The 22,534-nt window shown below is 38.9% G+C and overlaps 1 protein-coding gene across 36 annotated transcripts in view; it reads left to right on the plus strand.

Moving 5' to 3' along the window:
• LOC125750555 (protocadherin alpha-C2-like) overlaps positions 1–22,534 on the plus strand; it is a 186,409-nt gene that overhangs the window by 14,487 nt on the left and 149,388 nt on the right. For 3 of the 36 annotated variants that reach the window (XM_049028588.1, XM_049028601.1, XM_049028603.1), the window contains exon 1: positions 444–3,178. The exons of 17 other annotated variants lie outside the window; for them this stretch is intronic. In XM_049028588.1, the coding sequence (XP_048884545.1) occupies positions 776–3,178 (2,403 nt within the window). In that variant the 5' untranslated portion in view covers positions 444–775. Of the gene's footprint in view, positions 1–425; positions 3,179–4,241; positions 6,657–6,735; positions 7,296–8,466; positions 11,325–11,885; positions 14,710–22,534 lie in introns of those variants that run through there. 16 more of the 36 variants (XM_049028602.1, XM_049028604.1, XM_049028605.1 and 13 more) reach the window with 13 other exon arrangements.

The raw sequence follows: 22,534 nt of genomic DNA on the forward strand, positions 1-22,534 counted from the left end.
GATGCTTTTTTAGCTGTCCTGAAGGAGGTCCCACATATATGTCAAGCACTCGTCGGCTGCTTTTCCATCACTGTCTAGTCAACCTTCTCCAAAACCATTTGTAATGGGTTCATGTCAGGTGGGCAGGTCATGTGATATCACACTATCAATCACTTTTCCTCTAATATATATATATTTTTGTTTACTAATTTATACACGTATATGAGGCAGGGGGGCGGCATGGTGGTGCAGTGGTTAGCACTGTTGCCTCACACGTCTGGGACCCAGGTTCGAGTCTCTGCCTGCGTCGCATGTGGTGGTGCAGTGGTTAGCACTGTTGCCTCACACGTCTGGGACTCAGGTTCGTGTCTCTGCCTGCGTCGCATGTGTGTGGAGTTTGCATGTTCTCCCCATGTCGTGGGGTTTCCCCCGGGGACTCTGGTTTCCCCCCACAGTCCAAAAACATGCTGAGGTAACATGTATTTTACTATAAACGAATTTGTAGCGAAGTAACATTTTTAGCTGAGTTATTCACATACGGTGTCGCTGTTTCCTCATAAATGTCGCAATAGGCCTATTTTTTGCCTGCAGTTAAGTGGGAGCCATGACAGTCGCTACGATTCCAGCTACTGGGTGTTTTCGGTGAGAATAGTACATTTTCTGTAAGGAATCACGGAGTAACAGTACGACCTGGCTTTATTTATAAGTAACACTCTGCCAAGTAAATGTGACACCGACTGCTTTTATGTAAGGTTTTACCGATCTGTTTTTGGGTTGGCGATTTTTTTCAAAAACAATGGTGGCGTTTTGTACTGCGAAAGATGAAAGAAACCGTGCTGTCTTTTTTGTAATTTTCGCAATATGGAGCAGCGTCGGGGCAGTGACTCGTTACTCTATTCCCGAAGAAATGAAGGAGGGTTCTGTGGTGGCGAATTTAGCCGATGACATTGGACTAAGTGTTGGAAGTCTGACTGAACGTAAGGTAAAGCTTGATATTTTACACAGCAAGAAATATCTGGACGTAAACAAAGACACTGGGGAACTGTATATCTTAGAGAAAATAGACAGAGAATATATTTGCAATATTAAAACGGCATCATGCTTGCTAAAAATGGATGTTATCATCGAAAATCCGGTACGCATATTCAATTTTGAATTAGAAATATTAGATATTAATGATAATGCGCCTCAATTTAGAAGGGAAACATTGCATTTAGATATTTCTGAATCAACAGCGGCTGGAGAAAGATTCTCCCTCACCAACGCAGTTGATCCAGATGTTGGTTCTAACTCGATTAAAACGTATTATCTAAGTGAAAGCGAGAATTTTAATCTAGACATACAATCGGGAACGTACGGGTCGAAATACGCGAATCTGGTTTTAAAAAAGGCTTTGGATCGGGAAGAACAGGCTGTGCATAATCTTATACTGACCGCGGTAGACGGCGGAGTCCCTGCGCGATCTGGCACCGCCAGCATCATTGTTCGCGTACAGGATGTGAATGACAACGCCCCTCAGTTTGATCGTCAAATTTACTATGTTAACATTTCTGAAAATTCACCTATCGGAACCCCAGTTATCAATTTAAATGCTACGGATTTGGATGAAGGTTTAAACGCAGATATTATATATTCTTTCACGCTTTACACATCTGAAAAAACGCAAGATTTATTTTCTTTGAATTCGGATACAGGGGAAGTAAAAGTGAAAGGCATTATAGATTTTGAAGAAATAAAAACACTTGAGATGCACATTCAAGCTCACGACAAAGGTTACAATCCGCTTTCAGGGCAGTGTACAGTAATGGTGTTTGTTACTGATGTTAATGATAACCATCCTGTTATCGCTATTACGTCTCTAAAGACAACAGTAAAGGAGAATGTTCCTGTAGGAACAATAATAGCGCTCATAAGCATTAGTGACAGAGACTCGGGAGTAAACGGTAAAGTCAGCATTAGGATAAACGAGCAGCTGCCGTTTGCGTTAAATAAATCGTCAGAAAACGATTTCACGCTAGTTGTTTCAGAATTTTTAGATCGTGAGAAAGTTTCAGAGTATGATATCACGTTAATTGTCACAGATAGAGGCACGCCTCCTTTGTCTGACAATGAAACAATTACTTTAGAGATTTTGGATATAAATGACAATCCGCCTCAATTTCCAAAGTCATTTTATACTATTCCTGTGATGGAAAACAATGCACCAGGATCTTTGCTGAGTTCTGTGGCTGCAGTTGATCCAGATCTACATGAAAACCAGTATTTGGTTTATTTTATCATAGAGAAGGAAATAGCAAACACATCCATGTCCATGTTATTCTCTATTAATCCAGAAAACGGTGACCTTTATGCACTAAAAACATTTGATTATGAGAGAGAGAAGGAATTTCTGTTTCATATCGAAGCCCGAGATTCTGGAGTTCCTCCACTCAGCAGTAATGTGACTGTCCATATCATTATTGTGGACCAGAATGACAACACACCAGTTATAGTGTCTCCATGGAGCGCACTTGGCTCTGTGGTTGAGGAAGTGATTCCAAGATCCATTGATAAAGGACACCTGGTTTCCAAAGTTATCGCCATTGATGGAGATTCTGTGCACAACTCTCGGATCACATACCAGTTCCTTCAACTTACGGATGCTACGCTGTTCAGTCTGGACCAATACAATGGGGAGATTCGGACAATGAGAATGTTCAGCTACAGAGATGCTCGTCACCAGCGCATGGTTGTTCTAGCCAAAGACAATGGAGACCCTGCTCTCTCTGCCACCGTCACCATCAAGTTATCGACTGTGGAACAGGCTGTCAAAGTCTATTCTGACACCATGGAGGTACCTTTGGAATACGACATCTTCTCAGACCTAAACCTCTACCTGGTGATCAGTTTGGGTGCAGTTTCATTTCTCTTGTTAATGACAATATTGGTGACCATCGTGCTGAAGTGCCAGAAACCAAAACCCACCAAAGCGGCTCCTCCTGCATGTAGGAACAGCATCATCAGCCAGAGGAACTCTACTATAGCGGATTCCACCCTGATCTCCAGTGATGCCTACTGGTACAGTCTGTTTCTAGCAGAGACCAGGAAGGGGAAGGTGGTGGTTAGGCAGCCGGTACCCAAGGCTGGATACCTTATTTCCAGTATACCCAGGAGCACAGGCCTGACAGAAACCAGTGAATCTGCTGCCTCTACACTTCAGGTAAGATATAATATCTAAAAGTCATAAAAATTATTGTTATTTTAAATTTTTTATGCTTTTTTACCCTACAACTCTACTAAAGATAAATGTATGGATTATTAATTAGTCTCTTCTATTTCAAAAGGGCCTACAATTTCTTTGTTATACAAACAAATTGAGGTTAAAAATGATATATATACTCAAGAGTTTTCCTTTAGCTAATAGTATTATGTAGTAGTGCAGGGGTGGCCAGTCTTATCTAGAAAGGGCTGGTGTTTATGCGAGTTTTCACTGCAACTCCCTAGACTTAGATTATTAAGTAGATGACTGATTGGCTGAAGAGTCCGCACACCTGGATTTGAACAGCTGACGTACAGGTTACCCCAAAAACCTGCATACACACCGGCCCTTTGCGGATAATATTGCCCAAACCATGTAGTAGTGAATTTTCATTATCTTTTAGGCATCCTATGGATTTAAAAATGGGATGCGACACATATATGTATATAGTATGTATGTATCTATGTCTGTATGTATGTATGTATATATAGGCACATGCATATGTACATATGTACAGTACATGAAAGCCAATGTATGTTCAGTGGTTATGTATGTATATATGTATATATGTCTTAAAATAATGCTGTTTATTCACCTTACAAAAATAATGAGATCTAGATATCTGAAGTACTTAAGTATAGTATAGTATAGTATAGTATAGTATAGTATAGTATAGTGATATTATCCATATCCTTTTCACTTCATGTCTTTTGGGGGGTTTATTAGTGCAGTTTTGGAACTGAACATGGATGGATGGATGGATGGATGGATGGATGGATGGATGATGGATGGATATTGGATGGATAGCTGGATAGCAGGATGTTTAGCTGGGCATTTAATAAATATAAATCAAATACACCATAGAAAAATTTAACATACAATCACTGGTTAAAAGTGTACATTCCTAAGTCATGTGCTGTCTCCACAGTATGCTTCTCTTTTCTATTCACTAGATATTAACAGATGTAAGTCTGACAAAAAGTTTTAAACCGGATATCAGAATTAGACTTTGGAAAAAAGAGGCTGTCACCTCTAAGCAACACTTAAGAGTTTTCTTTGAGTGTTTTTTTAATGCCGTGTGCAGTTCAGTCATACACAATGCGTATAGTATGTTCATGTTAACTAGAGGTTTAAAGTTTCTGAATTGTGAGAGAAAAAAATTATTTGTTTATATTTTTGATAAATTGTTCTACTTATTTATGTGATGCCAGGAAATGTAGCATCTCTAACTTGGGCCTAATCCTGTGTATAATCAGAACATTTTATACATATACCTTTGTTTCTCTAGTTTAACATGAATACAAATAGGTAGGCCTATATGTAAATGAAGTTGGTCACAAAATATAGATTACGCAAAGTGACTTGATAAGACAGCGTGACATCGAGTTGAATTTGCTGCAGAATTATTGCTCACACGAGAGTTCTGCGCATCGTGTCGCTGTTCACTGACAAACCAGAGACACACGCGCCTGAGGGACGCCATGATCGTTTTCTAACACAGAAGACGGTATTTGCTTTCAACACGGCAGCTCCATTTTTTTCAAGAAAAGACCAAGGCTATGTATTTTACTGTATCGTTATATTTTTGCATTTATGACTAAACATAAAATAACTCAAACGTTTTCTTATTGCGGAAATAATCGACCCGATTTCGCATTGGTAGTATTATCCAGGAACAATGGCATCGCCTTACGATGTGAAAGGTAAATGGTACATTTTCTTTATAGTATTTTTCGCGGTGTGGAGAAGCGTCTTGTCCGTGACTCGTTACTCTATTCCGGAGGAAATGAAGGAAGGTTCTGTTGTGGCGAATTTAGCTGCTGACCTTGGACTCAATGTTAACAGTCTGGCTGAACGTGAGGTAAAACTCGATATTTTACACAGCAAGAAATATTTAGATGTTAACAGAGAAACTGGAGAACTGTATATTGTAGAGAAAATAGACAGAGAATATATTTGCACTATGAAAATCTCATCGTGCTTACTTAAAATGGATGTTATATTAGAAAAACCGGAAAGACTATTTAATTTTGAACTCGAAATATTAGATATTAACGACAATGCACCTCGTTTTCGGAGAGAGACAATGCATTTAGATATTTCCGAGTCAACGGCAGTGAGAGAGAGATTCTCCCTAGCTAATGCGGTTGATCCCGATGTGGGTTCGAATTCGATTAAAACCTACTATTTAAGTGAGACCGAGAACTTCAGTCTAGATATCCAGATGGGAACTGACGGGTCGAAATACGTGAACCTTATTTTAAAAAAGGCTTTGGACCGGGAGGAACAAGCTGTACATAATCTGATACTCACTGCTGTAGACGGCGGAGTCCCTGCGCGATCCGGTACAGCTAACATTATTGTTCGTGTTCAGGATGTGAATGACAACGCCCCTCAGTTTGATCGCCAAATTTACTATGTTAACATTTCTGAAAATTCACCAATTGGGACCCCTGTCATCAGGCTGAATGCGACAGACTTAGATGAAGGTTCAAACGCAGATATTATATATTCTTTCACGCTTTACACTTCTGAAAAAACGCAGGATTTGTTTTCTTTAAATTCGAAGACAGGGGAAGTAAAAGTGAAAGGCATTATAGATTTTGAAGAAATAAAAACACTTGAGATGCACATACAAGCTCACGATAATGGATATAATCAGCTTTCAGGACAGTGTACAGTAATGGTGTTTGTTAATGATGTTAATGATAACCATCCTGTTATCTCTATTACGTCTCTGAAAACAACCGTGAAAGAGGATGTTCCTGTAGGAACAATAATAGCCCTTATACGAATCAGTGACAGAGACTCGGGTGATAACGGTAAAATCGACATTGGGATAAATGAAAAACTACCCTTTGCATTGAACAAGTCCTCAGAAAACGATTTCACACTCGTGGTTTCTGAAATTTTAGACCGTGAGAAAGTTTCTGAGTATGACATTACTTTAATTGTCACTGACAGAGGCACGCCTCCTTTGTCTGATAATGAAACAATTACATTGGAGCTCCTGGACATTAATGACAATGTGCCACTATTTCCAAAGTCATTCTATACTATTCCTGTCATGGAAAACAATGCACCAGGATCATTGCTGAGTTCTGTTGCTGCAGTTGATCCAGATCTACATGAAAACCAGTATTTGGTTTATTTTATCATAGAGAAGGAAATAGCAAACACATCCATGTCCATGTTATTCTCTATTAATCCAGAAAATGGTGACCTTTATGCACTAAAAACATTTGATTATGAACGAGAGAAGGAATTTCTGTTTCATATCGAAGCCCGAGATTCTGGAGTTCCTCCACTCAGCAGTAATGTGACTGTCCATATCATTATTGTGGACCAGAATGACAACACACCAGTTATAGTGTCTCCATGGAGCGCACTTGGCTCTGTGGTTGAGGAAGTGATTCCAAGATCTATTGATAAAGGACACCTGGTTTCCAAAGTCATCGCCATTGATGGAGATTCTGTGCACAACTCTCGGATCACATACCAGTTCCTTCAACTTACAGATGCTACACTGTTCAGTCTGGACCAATACAATGGGGAGATTCGGACAATGAGAATGTTCAGCTACAGAGATGCTCGTCACCAGCGCATGGTTGTTCTAGCCAAAGACAATGGAGACCCTGCTCTCTCTGCCACCGTCACCATCAAGGTATCGACTGTGGAACAGGCTGTCAAAGTCTATTCTGACACCATGGAGGTACCTTTGGAATACGACATCTTCTCAGACCTAAACCTCTACCTGGTGATCAGTTTGGGTGCAGTTTCATTTCTCTTGTTAATGACAATATTGGTGACCATCGTGCTGAAGTGCCAGAAACCAAAACCCACCAAAGCGGCTCCTCCTGCATGTAGGAACAGCATCATCAGCCAGAGGAACTCTACTATAGCGGATTCCACCCTGATCTCCAGTGATGCCTACTGGTACAGTCTGTTTCTAGCAGAGACCAGGAAGGGGAAGGTGGTGGTTAGGCAGCCGGTACCCAAGGCTGGATACCTCATTTCCAGTATACCCAGGAGCACAGGCCTGACAGAAACCAGTGAATCTGCTGCCTCCACACTGCAGGTAAGGCCAAAATGACCTAAAACTCATTTTCTATGAGGTCTCATATTTCATATTTTACATAAATTTGTGTAAACTATGCTGTCATTTACACATTAATATGACATTGTTGATCAAATGTGTTTCTTGAGCAAAATTAAATGTCCCCCCTGATATTTCAGGTGCAATCCATTCTATCAAATCTTGTTCATCTACTCCTATAATTTGCCATGCATTAATTTTCAATTAATCTAGTATTCTTCAATTATATTGATCACATCATTATGTTATGGAAGTAAAATTGGACATTAGTAGGAAAATATAACACTATGTGTGTACAGTGAAGGATGTAGTTTAGTGTATTTGCATACTTCAGTTTTGAATCTACCAATAGCAAAAGAAAAAATAAATAATTATTTGTGTAAATATGATCTCAGTAACAGCTACTTAGTTTCCTGCAACTAAATTAACATTTGAAATGGTAACGTAATAATATATTTTTAGGTACGGTCAAGTCAATGCCAGTTCATCCAATGAATAGTCTCATTCCTCATAAACTTTCTGTCTTCGGTGATAATAAACGTAGTAGAACAGGAAACAATAACCGAAGAGCATATTTTCAGATTCACCTAGTCCATGGGATTCATTTTCAAAAAAAATTCTCTCGCCTTGGTGAGTTTTGGAAATGTAATGAGGCTTTTCTTTGGATTACATGAGGACTATGAGTTTTGTTTCCCAATTCTGTAAAATGATAAGTAAACCTGACTTTTAGTCATTAGTGGTTTAATCTGAAAGAAAAACAACTAAAAATATACAGAAAGAATTTTGCCATTTTGCTCTTCAGCTGGATAAATCATCTTATGGTTTTTTGGATGCATAAGTTCATGTATATCCAAGCCCCCCCCCCCCCCCCCCCAAAAAAAAAAAAAAGATAACTTAAATCTAATTGTGGGTGAGATGTTAATGGTGGATACAATTAAACTATTCAAAACCTATTCAAATATAACATCCTTAAATTTTTATTTCTGTTTTTCTTTCACTGTCGGACTCACAGCATGCATTTATGCATTTATATTAGTCAAAATCTTGTTCAGCAGAATCTATCGCATAGAGACACAATAACAGCTATTTTTGTTTGTTTGTTTCTTGATTTTACAAAACCACATTTCAAAGACACATTTAGCCCTGTTTCACAGAATGCAAATTTGTGGAAATTGAATGTGTAGATAAAACATTTCAGCGTATTATTTTGCATAAGAAACACTTTCATTCAAACATGTTTATATATGGTTATAATGTCATACATGAACAGGACACAGTTTCTTAGGAAAATAAACACACGTGTGCGTATGCCTATACCCTTGCTTCATCATGAGATGGAATCTTATGTGATGTGTCCACACTTCGTGTCGCTGTTTCCTCATAAATGTCACAATGAGCTCGTTATTCTGGAGTTGCGTGGGAGCCATGACAGTCGTTATGATACGACGTAGGCTACTGTATGCTTTCGGTAGGACTCGCTCATTTTCTCCGAGGAGACTATGGTCAAAGGTATAATTTACATTTATTTATGGGACAGGTATTCTCAAGCAAACGTGAGGATTTTTTATTGATCTCTTTGGGTTGGTGATATATCTTTTTTCTGACACTATGGCGCCGCTTTGCACTACGAAAGATAAAAGAAACCACCCTGTTTTCTTTGTAATTTTCGCAATATGGAGCAGCGTCGGGGCAGTGACTCGTTACTCTATTCCTGAAGAAATGAAGGAGGGGTCTGTGGTGGCGAATTTAGCCGATGACATTGGACTAAGTGCTGGAAGTCTGACTGAACGTAAGGTAAAGCTTGATATTTTACACAGCAAGAAATACGTGGACGTAAACAAAGAGACTGGAGAACTGTATATCGTAGAGAGGATCGATAGGGAATATATATGTAGCATGAAATCGTCCTCTTGTTTGTTTAAAATGGATGTTATCATCGAGAATCCTGTGCGAATTTTTAATTTCGAATTAGAAATACTGGATATTAATGACAATGCACCCCAGTTCCGAAGGGAAACATTACATTTAGATATTTCCGAGTCAACAGCGGCTGGGGAAAGGTTCTCTCTCACGAATGCAGTTGATCCAGACGTGGGCTCGAATTCCATTAAAACATACCATTTAAGTGAAAGCGAAAATTTTAATCTAGACATTCATACGGGAAGTGAAGGATCTAAATACGCAAATCTAATTTTAAAGATGGCTTTGGATCGGGAGAAGCAATCGGTACATAATTTAATACTTACTGCCGTAGACGGCGGAGTCCCTGCGCGATCAGGTACTGTCAGCATCATTGTTCGTGTGCTGGATGTGAATGACAACGCCCCTCAGTTTGATCGCCAGATTTACTATGTAAACATTTCTGAAAATTCACCTATTGGAACCCCCGTCATAAAGCTAAATGCAACAGACTTAGATGAAGGTTCAAATGCGGATATTATATATTCTTTCACGCTGTATACATCAGAAAAAACGCAAGATTTATTTTCCCTGAATTCGAATATAGGGGAAATAAAAGTGAAAGGCATTATAGATTTTGAGGAAATAAAAACACTTGAGATGCATATACAGGCTCACGATAATGGTTATAATCAGCTTTCAGGACAGTGTACAGTAATGGTGTTTGTTACTGATGTTAATGACAATCACCCCGCCATTGCTATCACGTCTCTTAAAACAGCGGTAAAAGAAGATGTTCCTGTAGGTACAATAATAGCGCTCATAAGCATTAGTGACAGAGACTCTGGTGATAACGGTATAGTTGACATTAGAATAAACAAGCAGCTGCCATTTGCGTTGAACAAGTCATCAGAAAACGATTTCACGCTAGTTGTTTCAGAATTTTTAGACCGTGAGAAAGTTCCTGAGTATGACATCACGTTAATCGTCACTGACAGAGGCACGCCTCCTTTGTCTGATAATGAAACAATTACTTTAGAGATTCTGGATATTAATGACAATCCGCCTCAATTTCCAAAATCATTTTATACTATTCCTGTCATGGAAAACAATGCACCAGGATCATTGCTGAGTTCTGTTGCTGCAGTTGATCCAGATCTACATGAAAACCAATATTTGGTTTATTTTATCATAGAAAAGGAAATAGCAAACACATCCATGTCCATGTTATTTTCTATTAATCCAGAAAATGGTGACCTTTATGCACTAAAAACATTTGATTATGAGAGAGAGAAGGAATTTCTCTTTCATATCGAAGCCCGAGATTCTGGAGTTCCTCCACTCAACAGTAATGTGACTGTCCATATCATTATTGTGGACCAGAATGACAACACACCAGTTATAGTGTCTCCATGGAGCGCACTTGGCTCTGTGGTTGAGGAAGTGATTCCAAGATCCATTGATAAAGGACACCTGGTTTCCAAAGTTATCGCCATTGATGGAGATTCTGTGCACAACTCTCGGATCACATACCAGTTCCTTCAACTTACGGATGCTACGCTGTTCAGTCTGGACCAATACAATGGGGAGATTCGGACAATGAGAATGTTCAGCTACAGAGATGCTCGTCACCAGCGCATGGTTGTTCTAGCCAAAGACAATGGAGACCCTGCTCTCTCTGCCACCGTCACCATCAAGTTATCGACTGTGGAACAGGCTGTCAAAGTCTATTCTGACACCATGGAGGTACCTTTGGAATACGACATCTTCTCAGACCTAAACCTCTACCTGGTGATCAGTTTGGGTGCCGTTTCATTTCTCTTGTTAATGACAATATTGGTGACCATCGTGCTGAAGTGCCAGAAACCAAAACCCACCAAAGCGGCTCCTCCTGCATGTAGGAACAGCATCATCAGCCAGAGGAACTCTACTATAGCGGATTCCACCCTGATCTCCAGTGATGCCTACTGGTACAGTCTGTTTCTAGCAGAGACCAGGAAGGGGAAGGTGGTGGTTAGGCAGCCGGTACCCAAGGCTGGATACCTCATTTCCAGTATACCCAGGAGCACAGGCCTGACAGAAACCAGTGAATCTGCTGCCTCCACACTGCAGGTAAGGCCAAAAAAAACTTGACTGTGATGCTCACATCAAATAGATTTTTTTTCTATTTAGAATTAAATCTTAATTCTCAACCAGTAAAAACTCATTTTATAATTCGCTTTTTATTGGATTGTTACCTTTTTTGTTCTAAGAATCATGTGGTTTACTGATTCGGTTCGATCATTTCCCATTTCTGTTCTGAGTAGCCTAACAGAAATTTTCGTGATAAAGCTTTATATATTTTGGGGGAAAATAAATACAGTACAATACAGAAAGCTCACAATTTAAAATACGGCTCAGTTTATTTGAATAAAAAATTATTCATCTAGTAGTATCCGTAATTTGCATCAGTAAATAGGTGAACGTGATTCTGGTATCGATTTTTGGAAATTGATTCGTCAATTTTGCTTGACTCGCCTGGCAATTAATTTAAATGTCTTCGTCTTTATTACAATATTTACATCACACTTCGTTTTCCAAATAAAAGAAAATGAACTCATCTGGAAAATGTAACAAATACAATCATTGGTTATTAAGTGCTAGAGTTGAAGTTATATTAGGTTATTAGGAATTTTAATTCGTATTATCAAAACCTGACAGTGGATGTGTAGGCTACTGAAGTACGTTTACATCAGCATAACTTCCAGAAACTTACCATGACTTTGTACTTCAGGTAGGGCTATTTACTGCAGGATTTTTTTTAGGTTTTGATATTGTTTTAGCGTATAACTACTGGACATTGTACACATAGCGTCGCTGTTTACCAGTAAAACCCAACTCTGGTGAACGAGCAATGGCCATGACTGACTGTGAGGAGAATAAAGGCTTTGGAATTCTGGTGCATTTTGGGCTCCACGGTCACATGGGGAGCTTGGTTGTGTTATACGATCAACATTACATTTTCTTGCGTTTCGTTATCGATATAGCAGGCTAGGTATTTTGCATTTGCCACAGAAAACGATTTTCATTTCGGTTGGATTATATAGAGATCTAGAAAATGGCGACCCGTGACTCAGAACAAACGAAAAGGTACGTCTTGTTTTTCCTTTTATTTTCTGCCGTTTTTAACAAAGTCTTTTCTGTCACTCATTACGCTATTCCAGAAGAAATGAAGGAAGGATCCGTGGTGGCTAATTTAGCTGCTGATTTGGGACTAGCTGTAAACAGCCTTACGGAGCGCAATGTGCGGCTCGATATTATTGCGAATAAGAAATATCTGAACATCAACAAAGAGACAGGAGACCTATATATTGCAGAAAAAATTGACCGGGAGTATTTGTGCTCGAGCAAAATTTCTTGTTTCCTCAAAATGGGTGTTATATTCGAGAACCCTTTACGTATATTCAATTTCGACTTGGAAATACTGGATATTAATGACAATGCTCCTAATTTTCGATGGGATAAAATAGAGCTTGACATTTCAGAATCTGCGTCGCCAGGAGAAAGATTCTCTCTTAACAATGCCTTAGATCCAGACGTCGGATTAAATACGGTTAAAACCTACTATTTGACTGAAAGTCAGCATTTTACTATTGAAGTTCAGACTGGACGAGATGGCTCCAAATTTGCTGATTTGATTCTAATAAAAGATTTAGATCGGGAAGTACAAGCTGTGCATAATCTGGTACTCACCGCAGTGGACGGCGGAGTCCCTGCGCGGTCCGGCACCGCCACCATTATTGTCCGTGTGCTAGATGTTAACGACAACGCCCCTCGGTTTGACCAGGAGTCTTATATTATCAATATAACAGAGAACTCTGCAGTTGGGAGTTTTGTTATTAAGTTAAACGCAACTGATCTTGACGAGGGCTCTAATGCAGAGATAAAATATTCCTTCAGTTTGTATACTTCAGAGAAGACACAGGAAATGTTTAACTTGAATTCAGATAATGGTGAGATACGAATCAGAGAAATTATAAATTTTGAAGAAAGTACAATTTATGAAATGGATATAGAAGCAAAGGACCAAGGTTACAAGGCATTGTCAGGGCAGTGTAAATTAACAATTTTTGTTATTGATATGAATGACAATCATCCTGAACTTTCAATAAAATCTTTTCAGACAACTGTTAAAGAGGATGTCGCAGTAGGTACAGTGATTGCCCTAGTCAGCGTCCGTGACAAAGACTCTGGTGATAATGGTATAGTTGATATACATATTTCAAAATTATTACCCTTTCAATTGAAAAATACTTCTGAAAACTACTATGAATTGGTAATTTCAGAAGCTTTGGATCGAGAGAAAGTTTCAGAATATGACATTACTTTCATTGTCACTGACAGAGGCACGCCTCCTTTGTCTGATAATGAGACAATTACTTTGGAGATTCTGGACATTAATGACAACGCACCCCTATTTCCAAAGTCATTCTATACTATTCCTGTGATGGAAAACAATGCACCAGGATCTTTGCTGAGTTCTTTAGCAGCATTTGATCCAGATCTACATGAAAACCAATATCTGGTTTATTTTATCATAGAGAAGGAAATAGTAAACACATCTATGTCTATGTTATTCTCTATTAATCCAGAAAACGGTGACCTTTATGCACTAAAAACATTTGATTATGAGAGAGAGAAGGAATTTCTGTTTCATGTCGAGGCCCGAGATTCTGGAGTTCCTCCACTCAGCAGTAATGTGACTGTCCATATCATTATTGTGGACCAGAATGACAACACACCAGTTATAGTGTCTCCATGGAGCGCACTTGGCTCTGTGGTTGAGGAAGTGATTCCAAGATCCATTGATAAAGGACACCTGGTTTCCAAAGTTATCGCCATTGATGGAGATTCTGTGCACAACTCTCGGATCACATACCAGTTCCTTCAACTTACGGATGCTACGCTGTTCAGTCTGGACCAATACAACGGGGAGATTCGGACAATGAGAATGTTCAGCTACAGAGATGCTCGTCACCAGCGCATGGTTGTTCTAGCCAAAGACAATGGAGACCCTGCTCTCTCTGCCACCGTCACCATCAAGTTATCGACTGTGGAACAGGCTGTCAAAGTCTATTCTGACACCATGGAGGTACCTTTGGAATACGACATCTTCTCAGACCTAAACCTCTACCTGGTGATCAGTTTGGGTGCAGTTTCATTTCTCTTGTTAATGACAATATTGGTGACCATCGTGCTGAAGTGCCAGAAACCAAAACCCACCAAAGCGGCTCCTCCTGCATGTAGGAACAGCATCATCAGCCAGAGGAACTCTACTATAGCGGATTCCACCCTGATCTCCAGTGATGCCTACTGGTACAGTCTGTTTCTAGCAGAGACCAGGAAGGGGAAGGTGGTGGTTAGGCAGCCGGTACCCAAGGCTGGATACCTCATTTCCAGTATACCCAGGAGCACAGGCCTGACAGAAACTAGTGATTCTGCAGCGTCCACACTTCAGGTAAGTCAGTATGTCTTAAAACTCTTCCGTGTACTACCTCATAGCTTTTTTAATGTTCAGTATTTTAATGAGAATTTGGCAGATGGATGGGTTGGAATTATAATAAAATCAACATTACATCTAAGTAGTTTGAATCAGTCAGCATGAATGTTTTGAAATGTGACTGAAGCATTATGACAACTACAGTGAGGTCTGTAAATATTTGGATAGTGATACAATTTTCATATTTTTCGCTATGAATACCACCAAAATGGAAATGAAGCAGTTGTATATATGATTTGTTGTTCTGTAATTTTTACTATCTTCTTTTGGAATCTGTTTTGCTTGTTTTTTGTGCTTGACAGTAGTGATCAATATTAGGGAACGTGACATTTTTTATGTACAATATTACTACTTATCCAAATTCAAATTTATTTTAATATAAATAGGAGAGAGACATTTTAATCATATTTCATCAATGAGAACTATCACAAAATAAAAGGTTTAAACAAGAAATTTGAAGGTCTGTCATCAATATTAGAGGATGGTTACAATTTTGTTGCAGAAGAAGCTTAAAAATGAATTTTGTCAACTTGTTTTGATTGTTACAATCTTCAGAAATTAATAGGAAGTGTAAAAGGCCTTTGCTTTTAATGACTCTGGCATAAGATAACCAATTTCTCATACTGCTTTCACTTAATTTTGTTTTTTCCACAATTTAGTAACTGTAACTGGCTAATTGGCTTGTTTGCTATAACGTTGTCACTGATTACCTTCCAAAGAGTTTTGATAAGGTTCAGATCAGGACTCTGGGCTGGCCATTTCATCACCTCGATGTTCTCAGCTTCAAAGAACAGGCTTCATCTGTTTTGCAGTGTGGCAAGGGATGTTCTTTTGGTTTAGGATAGATGGGGCTGTGGCTCACTCATGTAGCTCACCTGTTTAGTTTGTTGTCTGTGTTTTTTCCCCACAAGATGTGATTGATTCCGCTTTAATTAAAGGGATTATGCTATATATATATATATATATATATATATATATATATATATATATATATATGCTATATATGATATATACAGTATATTCAGCCCACACACACACACACACACACACACATTACTACCCCATTTTGTTGCACATGTGCCCAATGACAGGGCAGGTGACTCTGGCTTGCACCTTGTGCCAAACACTCTCTATTTGCTTTCATGAAGTTTCCTCTCGATTGTAGACTTTGGCAATGGTTCACCGTCTTCAAGAGAGTTTTCTCGACTTAGAAGTTGTTAAGGTATTTATCTTTACCAAGGAAAGAATTCTGCGATCAACCACTATACTCGTCTTCCATGGTCACCCAGGCCATTTGATGATGCTGATCACACCAGTGCATTCCTGTATTAGAATGTTCCAAAGTGTTCAGCTGGCCAATTCTAATGTTTCTGCGATCTCTCCAGTGGGTTTGTTTTGTACTCTCATCCTAATGATGGCCTGCTTTACTTTAAGTGGCAGCTCTTTGGTCCCTATATCGAGAGTTCATAAAAGAGCTTCCAAATGCAAATTCCTTTTACTTGCTTAATTGTTAAGGAAATTATGAGGGAACTGTCCACACCAACCCATGACACAACTTGTGAGTCAATTGTCCAATTACAGTTGGTCCCTGGAAATGCAGGGTACTACATATAAAAAGCACACAGTCATTCTCACAACTTGGACATAAATACCCTCAAGTTAAATCTGGCACTCTGCATTTTAACCCATATTCATTGTGTAACTTCAACTACAGTATTTTTTGGTTGAAAGCTAAAATATCAATAACTTTACAATGCCTAATTATTTCTCATCCCAACTCTGTTTTCAGTATGTTTAATTTAGGATGGTTAAAAATGGCAGTAAAGAAGCACCTAAGTTCTGTCTTATTTCCAACACAGTTTTGCACAGGTAAAGCAGCTGAACTGAAGGCAAATATGACATGGATTCTTGTATGTTTATGTGTAATTCTCTTAGATTTTAGGGGATATCAATTTCACTGTGTTTTAATCCTATTGACCAAAGTTACAACCTGATACCTTGTTGTTCAACAGTGAATTATACACCCAAAGGATATTCTAGGAAAAGCTGAAACTTTTTATGCATTTTGAGGGCAGACTTACACCTGGCCTGGTTGCCTTCTTCCATGCCCAAGCACAATTGTCTCCTTCCCCTGCTGGTCTGCGCAGACATTGCACTTAATGGGTTGCACCTGAACCAGAGGGGAACCAGTGTATTGGGGAGGCGTATGTGTAGAGTAGTTGAGGAATGTTTAAACTAGGGACTGGGGGGGCAGGGAGGTTAGTTAACTATGTCAGTGGGGGGAAACGGAAAGCCCCAAATAATCATATTGTAAGTGGGCACCGTAATAGGCCTACCCTTTGTTGTCTGTATTTAAACGCCAGAAGTATTAGGAATAAAATTCATGATTTAGAGGCTTTTATCTCATCGGACTCTTATGATATTATAGGAGTAACTGAAACGTGGTTGAGTGAAAAGGATGGACAAGAATATAATATGGATGGTTACACGTTGTTCCGTAAGGATCGTATAGGAAAAAAGGGAGGTGGTGTTGCAGTATATGTAAAGGAAAACTTGCAGGCAAGGGAACTTACTGATATAAATAAAACTACGGAAGCAATATGGGTAAAATTAGATGCTAAAAACTCAAATAGCCTAATTGTCGGTGTTTGTTACAGAACACCTAATATAGCTGCTGAGGAAAGCAGATTGTTATACAGTGATATTAGGACTATGAGCAATAAAAATGATGTGGTAGTTATGGGTGATTTTAATCTACCAGGAATGCAGTGGGACATTGTCACTGGCTCTTCAGAAAATGAACTGGAGATGGTGGAATTAGTACAGGATTGTTTTTTTACTCAGTTTGTTAACACCCCTACCAGGGGAGATGCCATTCTTGATCTTGTTCTCTCTAATAACCAGGACAGGATTGGTAAATTAGACGTTTTAGAACCACTTGACAGTAGCGATCATAACATGGTCAAATTTGAGGTTAAGTTTAGTGTTCGAAGAGCTAAGTCCAAATCAAAAATATATAATGTTAGGAAGGCTGACTTTAAGTGTATGAGACTAAAACTAGAAACTGTGAACTGGATGGAGTTAAATAACAAAACTGTTGAAGAGGCCTGGGAATTTTTTAAAAGCACATTATTGCAAGTGCAAGAGGACTTCATACCTGTTTCCAGCAAGAATAAATCTAGGAAATTGCAACCTAGGTGGTTTACTAGGGAAATAAAGCATAAAGTAAGGAGGAAAAGGGCTTTGTTCCAGCAATGGAAAATAACTGACGATGACAGAATTAAGCAGGAATATCTAAGTCTACAGACTGAGTTAAAAAATGATATTAGACGAGCTAAAAGAAATGTCGAAAGGATGGTTGCATTGGAAGCTAAGGATGACGTTAAAAGTTTCTTCCAGTATTTTAACTCTAAAAGAGCTCTAAAACCTGAAATTACTAATCTGCAGGATAGTAAGGGTCTTATAATAGTAAACGACATTGATATAGTAAATGAGTTCAATGATAGTTTTGCACGGGTATTCACTGTTGAGGACCTTAGTAATTTACCAGTTATTACCTATCCAGCATTGTCTATAGCTAATATATATATAACTGAAGCAGATGTTTTGCAAAGCCTAGCTAAGCTCAAAATAAATAAATCACAGGGTCCTGATGGCATCTTACCTATAGTGTTAAAAGAGATGAGGGATATTATTTGCCGACCCTTAACTTTACTGTTTCAAAAATCCTTATCTGAAGGTGTGGTACCTTCTGATTGGAAGCACGCCTTCATAACGCCTATTTTTAAAAAAGGGGATAGAAGTAATTTGTCTAACTATAGGCCAATCAGTCTAACTTGTATAACTGGTAAAGTTATGGAGGCTATAATCAAAGAGAAAATGGTAGATTACCTGGACTCTAATAACATTTTGCGGGATAGCCAGCATGGATTTAGGAGAGGTAGATCCTGTTTAACAAATCTGTTGGAGTTTTTTGAGGAAGCTACTCAGGAAGTTGATGATAAGAAGGCCTATGATGTCATCTACTTAGATTTCCAAAAGGCTTTTGATGTTGTCCCCCACAAGAGGCTCCTACTTAAACTCAAAGCGACAGGTATTTTAGGTACCGTAGCGACCTGGATTGATAACTGGTTAACAGATAGGAAACAGCGAGTAGTTATAAGAGGCACAATGTCGAAGTGGGCTTGCGTTAATAGTGGGGTACCGCAGGGTTCGATTTTAGGACCACTATTGTTCCTAATTTACATAAATGATATGGATACCAATATATACAGTAAACTGGTGAAATTTGCAGATGACACCAAGGTGGGTGGTGTAGCAGATACTGAATTAGTGGCTCAGCAGCTACAGCGGGATCTTGATTTAATTAGTGACTGGGCCGATACCTGGCAGATGAAATTTAACATCGATAAATGTAAGGTACTCCATCTAGGGAGCAGAAATATAAAGTACAGGTATTTCATGGGTGTCACTGAAATAAAGGTAGCTGATCATGAGAAAGACCTTGGTGTGTATGTTGATGCTTCCATGTCCCATTCTCGCCAGTGTGGGGAAGCAATAAAAGAGGCCAATAGGATGTTGGGGTATATCTCCAGGTGTGTGGAGTTTAAGTCAAGGGAGGTAATGCTAAGATTATACAATTCCTTGGTGAGACCTCACCTAGAATATTGTGTGCAGGTTTGGTCACCATATCTTAAAAAGGACATTGTGGCCTTAGAAAAGGTGCAGCGTAGGGCCACAAAAATGATTCCTGGTCTTAGAGGAATGTCATACGAGGAACGGTTACTTGAGCTAAATCTGTTCAGTCTCAAGCAAAGGAGACTGAGGGGGGACATGATCCAGGTATATAAGATTCTAACAGGTTTGGATGCTGTTCAAGCAAATAGTTACTTCAGCATTAGTTTAAATACACGAACTCGTGGCCATAGGTGGAAATTAGCGGGAGAACACTTCAAGCTGGATTTAAGGAAGCACTTCTTTACACAGCGTGTAGTCAGAGTATGGAATACCCTTCCTGATAATGTAGTGCAAGCTGAATCCTTGGGTTCCTTTAAATCAGAGCTAGATAAGATTTTAACGACTCTGAGCTATTAGTTTAGTTCTCCCCAAGCGAGCTTGATGGGCCGAATGGCCTCCTCTCGTTTGTATAGTTCTTATGTTCTTATGTTCTTAACATTCTGGGCCCAGGTACGCTTTCATCATCACTGTGCAACTTTTTGTGTTAAAGAAAACACAGGAAGAGAACTGCTAGATCGCACAGCAGGATGGAGTCCATGATTAATATCCTTATTTTGTGGCTTAGTTGGAGTCATTTTGGGCAAGATGACATATCCCCTTTATATATATTTATTGCGAATGCAACACAGCGATTTTCATTTAATCTTGCTGCATGTATAAGAAGACAGTCCCGTATTTGACCAAATATCTTGGAGTTTTTCTGTGTTGTTGTTCCTGGATACTCTCATCAGCACTAATTTCCAGCAAACACTGGATCTCTGCTATAGACTAAAGTGATTCCTTTGCCATCATGTTTGTTTGATGTTTATCGCTACGTGATCTGTACAGCCTGTCACTGCTCGATCCATTCCTTCCTGGTAGTATGCATGCATGTGCCAGTCACATCATTGACGTTTTATCTATGTTCTGTGCTCAAGCACAGTTAATGATCGCACTAGATATATACCATATCCAAGTGCAGCTGAATCCCGTCCAGGCCCATCTCTTTAAGTGGGCATGACCATGGTATGGAGTGATCTCACTAGTGAAATGCACTGATCACGGTACAGATTGCCTAGTGTGAATACATGGACGTGGCGATGAAGGAAGGGACAGATCAGCAGCCACAACATCTTTTAAATGAGGAGATACTGTGGTTAAACGAGGTAAACAGATGTTGCCTGTGTGGCGGTACTTTTTGCAGATTAAAGTCTGTCAAGTTTTTTTTCACAAATTACATCCTTTTATTTAGTGTCCATTTTCATTTTAGTTTCAGTTTACGATAACCGACGTGGATCCAAACAAGTTTCATCCTGCACAAACGCACACATTGGCACCGTCAGTCAACGTAGAATAAGCGGAGATTTTAACCTAAACATTTTCACAAACTTTTATTCAATAAAGATTTTAATATGGCAGGCAGACAACTTTATGGCTTTAATAATGAGTGTATTATGCAGCTAAAAGAGCAAAGGCTATTTAAAAAGCTCTCCGTTCCAATGCTATGTCGACTTATCACGGCAGCCCTAGAAATAAGATACATATCTCTCGAAACTCTCTGTATTGCGTCGCATGTCGGTTCTTAAAAATTTTTGGATTATGCGTGTTTTGCGTGCCCCCTTTGGTAGAATAAGAATACAAGAAATTTACAAACAAGAGGAGGCCATTCGGCCCATCAAGCTCGTTTGGGGAGAACTTACCTAATAACTCAGAGTTGTTAAAATCTTATCTAGCGCTGATTTAAAGGAACCCAAGGTTTTAGCTTGCATTACACCAACAGGAAGACTATTCCATACTCTAACTACACACTGAGTAAAGAAGTTTTTCTCAAATCCTTTTTAAAACGTCCTCCTGCTAATTTCCATCTATGGCCACGAGTTCTAGTATTTAAACTACAGTAATATTGAAGTAGCCATTTGACTGAATAGCATCCAGACGTGTTAGAATCTTATATACCTGGATCACATCATCCCTTAATCTCCTGACTCCTATTGTTTCATAACTGGCATACGGGCTTTCTTCTGTCCTGTGGTATGCCGCCTTCATTTGGCACAAAGCCGAAGTATTTCCAGACATCATTCTGGCTACACTCTTTATGAATTAAGCACAGTGGTGAAAGCTCTGACAACAGTGAGCGTGAGACCACACTCAGGTCTAGGTATACGAATTGGTAGCCTATGAAACTCAGTAGTCAAAGCAAACTGTAAGTGCAGGCTATAGAATCGATACCATAAAAATGTGCAATGAAACCATTTTATACATAATAGAATCGATACTTTCAATACTTTTGACAACACTAAATGGTTTTTGTTCATGACCAGAGAGGATATTGCTGTCGTAATCTGTAGAGTTTAATTTAGGTGAAATTATTTCTTATATTACTCTGCTTCGACTGTGAAGGGTTTTTTTTTACAAAACATTGAAAACAACATTGCAATTTAAATACATGTTTAAATTCAGTTAAATTGCATACCGTATCGGGTATTGAAAATGGTGTCAAATTTCAATACCATTTTGGTAATCGAATCGAAGTTTGAAATTTTGGTGTCATGAGGACACTACAACCACTGGTTAAAAGCATGGTTCCTTTATATATAGGCCTATGCTAATTCCTACAATTATGTCCCCTTGTATTAGACATATAATTCCAGCTGGAAAACCAATAAAATGTGTTTTGCAAGGGAGGGTTAGGCCTTGAAAAGAAGCCTTGCACGTGGAAACAACCAAGATAGCAGACATATGTTGAAATTACATTGATTCCATATCAGACAAGAAGGCTGAAACAACATTGATCTTCAGTTTTTAACTTTATATCAACATTGAATCAAGGATTTGCCACCGTCAATTTTTCAATATTGAAAATCTGACCAAAACTCAATTCACTTTCAACGTTCATAATTTAACATTGACCATAATTCAACGCATTTAACTATAATTCAGTGTTGAAACAATAACATAGTGCTATCTGGGAACGGCGGTATTTGTGTGAAGTTTGTCTAATATAGAGTCTGTTGACTTATACCTATACCTGCTTGGATCAGGAACGGCATATATTTTGTAAAGGTAT

This window comes from Brienomyrus brachyistius, chromosome 10 (assembly GCF_023856365.1).
Source record: "Brienomyrus brachyistius isolate T26 chromosome 10, BBRACH_0.4, whole genome shotgun sequence".
NCBI lineage: Eukaryota > Metazoa > Chordata > Actinopteri > Osteoglossiformes > Mormyridae > Brienomyrus > Brienomyrus brachyistius.